We start from the raw sequence: 8,824 nt of genomic DNA, 5'->3' as shown, positions 1-8,824 counted from the left end.
GCTTCTTTATTGCCCAATAGGCCTTGTGCTCAAATTCCACCGGTAAATGTCATGCTTTCCTATAAACCAACTTGTAAGGCGAGGTTGCAATTGGAGTTTTGTAGGCAGTCTAGTATGCCCATAGATCATCATCAAGCTTTGCAGCCCAATCTTTCCTACTTGCACTAACCGTCTTCTCCAGGATCTACTTTATCTCTCTATTTGAGACTTCAACTAGCCCACTAGTCTGAGGATGGTAAGCGGTTGCAACCTTATATTTGACCCCATATTACGCTAAGACATTGTCCAAGAGCTTGTTACAGAAATGGGTGCCCCCATCACTTATCATCACTCTAGGAGTGCCGAACCTTGTAAACATATGCTTTTTCACAAACTTGACCACAACCTTGGCATCATTGGTAGGAAGAGCTATGGCCTCCACCCACTTCGACACAAAGTCAACAGCCACCAAAATGTACTTACACCCACTGGACGAGGGAAACAGACCCATAAAATCAATTCCCTACACATAAAAAATTTCAACCTCCATAATACCGTGCAATAGCATCTCATGCCTTTTAGTGATTGTTCCTGTTCTCTGGCACCTATCACACCTCCTCACGAACTCATGGGTGTCTTTAAACACCTTAGGCCAATAGATACCCGATTGCAACACCTTAGCTGTTGTTTTGTCACCTGCACGATGACCACCATAGGGCGATGCTTGACATTCATGTAAGATAACATTTATTTCAGATTCGGGCACACATCTTCTCATTAACTGATCAATACAAGATTTGAACAGAAATGGCTCATCCCACACATATGACCTCACATCTCGCAAGAACTTCTTTTTAGCATAAGGTTCAAGATCAGACGACATCTCTCTACTTGCCAGATAGTTCACAAAATCTGCATACCATGGCATCTCCCAAGTAGTAATGGCCAACAATTGCTCATCCGGGAATGTTTCCTTGATGACATCCCCCTCAGCTACATGATTCCGAGTTTCTAACCTGGATAAGTGATCAGCCACTTGATTCTCTGTTCCTTTAAGGTCTCAGATCTCCAAATCAAATTCCTGCAAGAGTAAAACCCAACGGATTAGCCTTGGTTTAGCATCTTTCTTTTCAAACTAATAACTGATGGTTGCATGGTATGTGTAGACGATGACTTTGGTGCCAACCAAATAGGCGCGAAATTTATTGAATGCCCACACTACAACAAGCAACTCCTTTTCTATCACAGTATAATTTATTCGAGCGGGAGTGAGAGTCTTGCTTGTGTAGTAAATAGAGTGAAATATTTTTCTCCTCTTCAGGCCCAATACGGCCCCAATTGCACCATCACTAGCGTCACACATCAGCTCAAAAGGCTCGTTCCAGTCAGGAGCCACTATGATTGGTGCACTCACTAACTTCTTTTTCAGCTCCTCGAATGCTTTCAGACAAGCATCGTCAAACTTGAACAACACATCTTTCTCTAACAACCTGCACAAAGGAGAAATGTTTTTTGAGAAATCCTTTATAAATCGGCGATAAACACCTGTATGTCCCAGAAAACTCCTAACTCCTTTCACTGAAATCGGTGGTGGCAACTTTTCAATTGCTTCCACCTTATCCTTGTCAACTTCCAGTCCATTTTTGGACACCTTGTGTCCCAGTACTATACCTTCACGTACCATAAAATGACACTTTTCCCAATTCAGTACCATATTAGTCTCCTCACACCTGGCAAGTACCTTAGCAAGATTGGTCAAGCATTCATCAAAAGAAGGACCAAACACAGAAAAATCATCCATAAAGACCTCCACAAACCATTCCACCATATCGGTGAAAATAGCCATCATACACCTTTGAAAAGTCGCAGGTGCATTACACAACTCGAATGGCATTCTCTTAAATGCATAATTGCCATAAGGGCATGTAAAAGTGGTCTTTTCTTGATCTTTCGGGGCAATAGCAATATGATTATACCCTGAATAGTCGTCAAGGAAACAATAGTATTCCTGTCCGGCTAACCTGTCAAGCATTTGATCAATGAAGGGGAGAGGGAAGTGATCTTTTTGTGTAGCATTATTCAACTTCCTATAGTCTATGCATATTCGCCAACCAGTCAGATTCCTAGTTGGGATTAATTCATTTTGTTCATTTACTACAACAGTCATACCTCTTTTTAGGTACACATTGAACAAGGCTTACCCACTTGCTATCGGAGATGAGAAATACTATACCTGCGTCGAGCCACTTAATTAATTATTTTCTTACCACCTCTTTCATGATTGGATTTAAGCGGCATTGATGCTCCACGCTAGGCTTGTGTCCCTCCTCCATGAGTATTTTGTGCATGTAGAATGCAGGGCTAATACCTTTTATGTCAGATATTGTCCAACCAGCGACATGCTTGTGCTCCCTCAACACCCTTAAGAGCTTTTCTTCCTGCAATTCAGACAAATGAGAAGAAGCAATCACAGGTAAAGTGTTAGAATTTCCCAAATTTGCATAATGAATATGAGATGGTAAGGGTTTAAGTTTGAATTTTGGGGCCTCCTCAACTGAGGGTTTAGGAGGCGGGTCGATTAGCCTATCCAGAGGCTCAAATTGGGTTCTTTCTCGTATGTATTCGCATGATGCATCCAGAATTTGCAACATCTCCTCAACCTCTTCTTTAAGTTCCAAGTGATTGAACAACATCAATGCCTTTTCTAGTGCATCTTCTTTAAACACACTTGGCTATACGGCTAGTTCATTTAGCTCCACCACCGAAATCATGATCAGGTCCTCATAATGACGAGGCAACTGAATGGCTCGATATATATTGAAGACTGCTTCTTCATTGTCCACCTTCAGGATCACCTTACCTTCTCGGACTTTGATAATTGCATCTCCAGTGGCCAAAAGAGGTCGTCCCAAGATGATAGGAACTAACTCATCAGCCACGTAATCTAGGATGATAAAATCTACAGGAAAAATAAACTTCCCAATCTGCAGCAAGACGTCCTCAATTACCCCTCAGGATAAACATAAGATCTATCAGCTAACTGTAGCATCACCGTGGTGGGTCTCGGGGCTCCTAAGCCCAATTGTTTGAATACTGACAACGACATCAGATTGATACTTGCACCCAAATCATACAAGGCTCTACCCACATCAAATTCACCAATCCTCACGGGGATGGTAAAACTACCGGGATCCTTAAACTTTTGTGGAAGCTTATGTTGAATCCTGGAAGTGCACTCTTCAGTAAGTGCTACGGTCTCAAACTCAGTTAACCTCCTTTTATTTAATATATTGTGCATATTTTGGGACCTCACAGAGCATGTCCATCAAATGGATGTTCAAGTGTATCTGCTTTAGCATATCTAGAAATTTGTGAAACATGTGCTCTTCATTCTTCTTTCTCAATCTTTGAGGAAAAGGTGGTGGTACCCTCTCTGATATTTGCTCAGGCTCTGTTTTGTTTCTCTCATGTACCTCTACAGGTTTTGGCACTCTTTCTTCTTAGGCACTTCTACCAACTCTCTCCCATTTCTCAGCGTTACTGCATTGATTTGAGGATTTTTCTCTGTATTGCTTGGAAGAGCTCCAACAGGTCTAGTATTCTGATTGTTAGCCATTTGCCCAAACTGCCTCTCTAGATTTCTGAATTCTGTGCGCAATTGTTGATTCTCAAACCTGACTTGTTGATTCTCATCCATAACTTTCTGATTGTCTATCAAGAGCTTTTTCACCATGTCAGTCAAACTCTCCTCTGCTTGCTGTGGAGGTTGAGGTGGATGATTGTAATTTGCTTGAGGTCTGATATTCTGATTTCCACCCCAAGAGAAGTTAGGATGATTCCTCCAGTTCGGATTGTATGTGTTACCATATTGAGCACGTTGATTCATCGACCCTCTACCTTGTTGCCCCACGTAGTAGATTGATTCAGGATTCACGGGACATATGTCCCTTGTGTGACCTTCACCACATAACTCGCAGCAAGTAGACATCTGTTGCACATGTTGCATCTATTGTGCATGGTGCATTATCATTTTATTCATCTGATTCGCTAATCTCGCTATATCTGCCCTCATTGCTGAGAAATCATCAAGCTCGATCACCCCTGCTGCCTTTTGTGTATGTGCTCTTCGTGGTTCCCTATCTCCTTGCCAATTATTATCATTAGCAGTGAGATTATTTAGCAGGATCTGGATCTCACTATACGGTCTTGCCATGCAACTACCCCCACATGCTAAGTCAAGATTCATCTTTGATGCCTCGTCCAACCCATAAACGAAAGTGTGACCCAACACCTCATCAGTCTGACAATGGTGCAGGCAGTCTCTGAGTAGCTTCTTGTATCTTTCCCAAGCTTGTCAAAGAGTCTCACCATCTCGTTGTTGAAACCTAAGAATCTGGCTCCTCGGCGACTTTGTCTTCTATGTGGTAAAAAACTTGATTAAGAATTTCCTTGCTAGATCATCCCAATTGTGGATTGAGTTCGCATGCTCCTTTTGTAACCATTCCTTAGCTTCCCCCATTAGTGAAAAGGGAAATAGTGTTAGTCTGACATAGTCCTTGGAAACGTTCGGATATTTGTAAGTGTCTGTAAATTCCAGGAAGTTCTGAATGTGCCTCTGCGGGTCTTTATGAGATAGACCTACATATTGCCTTGTGGATTGAATCAGCTATACTATGTACTGTTTGAGTTCAAAGTGACCCGTGATATTAGGCTTCACAATCGCCTAAGTCATAAGAGCCAGATTGGGCCTTGCAGCCTCTATCACCGGACGCTCTTCCTTACCTGCCATCTCTATTGGTTGTGGTTGAACTACGATGTCCAACTCTCTCTCAATTCTAGTTCTAGCTTCGACTTCCCTCCTCACTTTATGAAGTGTTCGTTCGATTTCATGATCAAGAGGAAGGAGATTTTTTGCTTCTACTCCTCCGCATTCAAGAGAAGAGCTTGCGTTATCACAAATAAAGCAAACTAAAAATTAAAACTTGAACAAATAATGAATAAAATCTTAACTTAACTAAACAATCAATAACTAAGTCCCCGGCAACGGCACTACAAACTTGTTGGTTCCCCAAGTACAAGCAAGTATACGTGGTCGTCAAGTAATAAAGTGACTCGAAAGTCGGATGTCGAACCCACAGAGACATAGATCAATTGCCAACTAAGCAAATTAAAATCAATTAATTGTTCAAGATATTTAAGAGTGATGTTTTTCTATTAATCTACTATTGCGAAAATTAAACAAGTAACAACTAATTTATCAAGAATGCAAATGTGTATGATGAGATTTTAATTCAGAGGAGGTGAAAATTCCAGGGTTATGGTTGGTTTATCAATCCTATCAAGTTCAATAATCACACTCGTTAATCCAGATTATCTATGGTTGCTAATTAACCGGCTATTATGAACGAATATAATACGGTATTCAATTAAGCAAGACTATTAGGTATATTCCTATCCTAACCGGGAAATCTTCTCCCGAGCCACGGGTTCAGAAACAAGCTCTCTCTAATTCTACTCTAATCTAAATACGGCTTTTCCAAGCATAACATAGATAGTAGGGTGAATTGGTAGCTACAACAATTCACAAGTTAAAACTAGAATTAAAGAAACAACTACAAGATAATAATCCAAATTAACGAAGATGTAATTAATAAATGTTAATAATCATGTCAACCACAGCCCTAGAACTAGAGTGCTTAGCCATTCTTGTTCGTAGTATCAATTTTCCAAGTATTTTGCATAAACAAATTACAAAGAAAAGATAAAGGAATGAAGAACTCGATGATTTTCTTCTCCAAAAGTTGTTCCACGTGATGTTCTTGCCTCCGATCGCAAAAAAACTCCCGAAAAATAGTGTTTATTGACTATTTATATGTGTAGGGAAAAGACCCAAATGAAATAACCAAGTCCAAAACCAAAAAAGAGACAAAATAGGCTTTAAAACCCAGAACACCCTTGCTACAGGCTTCGCGGCGCGAGGCAAAACGCGAGCTTCATCTCGCTATAGCCCGTGCGACACAAGATCTATCGCGCGCTTTAATCCTCGCCTCACCTGCTCTAACGCGAGCAAAGTAGCTCGCTACGCCTGCTGCTGGTTCGATTCAATTTTGTTGCCTAACATTTCCAATTCACGTTTTTGTTTCTTTTTTCAATTGTTCTTTTTGTCTTCTTTTGATTTGTCTCTTTTGTCTTCCTTTGTAATGTTAAACTTTAATCCTTATATATCCACTAATTAAATAATCATAACTCCATTCTTGTAGTGTATAAAATACACATAAAATCTCTACTTTGCTCCCAATTTCGTCTTCAACGTACCTACACATAAAATAAACTCAATTAAGCACAAATATAGTATAGTTTAGCATTAAAGCCCCAAAATATAAGGTAAGTAATGCACTAAAAATATATAATTATAGCCAAATATCACTTAGCAATTTCAGCATCAAAGTTAATGATACCATCTTTGGTCTCTTCCAAGGTTTCTCTCCTCATACTGTACATAACGTAAGTTTTCTCAACGACGAGGGAAGCCGCTCGACGCTTAAGTTCTTCTTTGAGTTGGGTTACCTCGACAGAAAGGTTTTCCCAGGCGGATCTAACGGATCTGAGGCTAACATTAAGGTCGCTGATAGTTGAACCAAAGAGCCTATTATGATCGATGGCTTTCCTATACTTCTCCTCTAACTAGGTATGTTTCGCCCCAGCAGCAGCAAGTTCTTCAATTTTGGAGTTCAAGGCTGCCTCGAAGTTAGTCAATCTTTCAGCGGAGGCAGCCTCACGATCGGATGCAGCAAGAACGACGTTATGAACTTCAATCCAATGAGCCTTAGCCTCTTCAAATTGAACCCTCAGCGGGGCAATCTCTTGATTAAGGTGTCCACTTCTTGCTCGCTTTGCTACAAACGAGCCTCCAATACAAAGAAGAAATTCAATCCATTGAGCCTTAGCCTCTTCTTGTTCCCGCTTTGCCAAAAGTTGATCTCGTGCGGAGGTAATTTCTTCATTCTCACGAATCAACCTCTGAAGGCCCTCGGGAGCAAAAAAGTTGGCCTACAAAGCAAGAAAGGCAAAACTCATGATATGTTCGGGCAAAAATAGAAGAAATAACAAATGAAGAAAGGAATGTACCACTGCGACATTGTGCATGGCGTTGTTCAACAAACACTCTCCCGAGAGTGCATGAATCTTTTCCTAATCTTTCTCTGAAGCCAAAGGCTTCAGATAATTAACTAGTTCCACCGACCGGGATAGCAAGTTGCATCTGGTAGAGATTGAAATAGTGACATTCCTCCTCCTTTGTGGATCTTCAGAAGGGGTAGCGTAATTCTACCCCAAATTCCCATGAAATGGGGACTGGGTAAAAGGAACACCTTCTTCGTGGTCAGGAGCAACCGGTGGAGATGATGTAGCAGTAGTTGGTGGAATAGTGGATTAAGGTAGAAATGACGTAGCGGTTGCTGGTATTGGTGAAGATGGAGATGAAACTGATGGAGTTAAAGAGTGAGAAGCAGATGCAACAAACGCAATGCTGGTTGTTGGTTGCTCATCAGCCGATGACGGAAGGGACTCGGTACTCAGCCCCAAAATACCGGGCGCGGCAACTGGGACATGGAAGCAGGAGTTGGAATTTTTCACCATATCATATTCCTCCCAGAGCGACGAGACATCGTCCTCGGATGGTGTAACTAACTCGACAAGTTGAGCATTCAATTAAGTTGATGAGGATCATCGCCTTCTATGTAGATAAGCTCCCTCATCACTAGCTTCTCCATCATCGTCGATCATCACAGTGTTCATGACCGGCCCGGGAGGAGGGCCAGTCACCACAACTACCGGAGACGACAGGGGGGCAACAACCTTCGCCCTCTTATTATTTTCCCTAGCCGCGGAGGAGCGTCTTCTTTTTGGTTGTTTGTCCTCCAGTCGGGGACTCCGTAAAGAAACACTTGTGCCTGAAGCAGGCCCGGAGACACCTGTTCGAGTAAGCACCTCCTAAAGCAACCTCACCGTGTCAGCATGATCAGTCAATACATCCTCCTCAGGGACAACAACATAGCCCGTGGGTAGACCTGATTTCAGAGAAAAGATAGAAGGGGTCAATCAATTTCTTCACATAAAAAAACTGAAACAAGGTGAGTCTGAGTTACCATGGATTTTGGCCTTCCATCCGTATTTAAGGGCCAGTTCTTTCCATGTGGGGGTTTCGGGCGTAGTGGCATCCAAGATCTTCTGGACCCACTGGTCCAAGCCTTCAACCGTCGGTGGTACCCATCAAGTTGCTGAAAGAGGCGAAAGATGGGGGATCAATATGGGTATAGAAGAATACCTAATAAAAGAAATATTAAACAAGGAGCTTACGAGTGAGGTTCCATGCTTTCAGAAAGGATGAAGTCGTTGCCAGAATGATGTCATTGGTGGCAACTACAACAAACTGTTCCATCCACCCACGATCGTTGTCATCATCCATGCTAGATAATAGAGCATGGTGGCCATGTTTCCTGAAATTTATCATTCCCCCACGGAAGATTTTAGGAGAATAAAGATTCATCACATGATCTAAAGATAACTCTTCTCCCATCTCTTGGCACAAGCGCCAAAGACAGGCAATCATCCTCCACACAGAAGGACTTGCGCCAAACATACCTGATAGCGGAGGCAAAACTCCACAATAACGGAGTCAAGCTCTCCACTTAAAGAGAATGCACCCAAAGTAAATGGATACTTGTAAAAATATATAAAACCCTCCTTGGGAAGGGTCACCCTCTCCGATAGGTCAGGAGCAACAATATCCAAATCATGGCAGTGACAGTCTTCCTTCACAACAGAAATATTAGAAGAATGGATG

General features: G+C 41.9%; 1 protein-coding gene across 1 annotated transcript; it reads right to left on the bottom strand.

The window, feature by feature from the left end:
• Positions 1-268: 268 nt before the first annotated feature.
• Positions 269-3,967, bottom strand: LOC142167115 (uncharacterized). Its single transcript, XM_075227271.1, has 8 exons — positions 3,494-3,967; positions 2,718-2,963; positions 2,348-2,417; positions 2,001-2,133; positions 1,341-1,709; positions 996-1,060; positions 626-891; positions 269-502 (listed from the first exon to the last, which is right to left on the bottom strand). Exons 1-8 carry the CDS (start codon positions 3,965-3,967, stop codon positions 269-271), a joined length of 1,857 nt encoding a protein of 618 aa, XP_075083372.1.
• Between the last annotated feature and the right edge of the window lie 4,857 nt (positions 3,968-8,824).

Source organism: Nicotiana tabacum, chromosome 12 (genome assembly GCF_000715075.1).
Source record: "Nicotiana tabacum cultivar K326 chromosome 12, ASM71507v2, whole genome shotgun sequence".
In the NCBI taxonomy this organism is placed as follows: domain Eukaryota; kingdom Viridiplantae; phylum Streptophyta; class Magnoliopsida; order Solanales; family Solanaceae; genus Nicotiana; species Nicotiana tabacum.
Note: the sequence above shows the minus strand (reverse complement) of the source record. Positions and strands in the feature narration are given on the sequence as shown.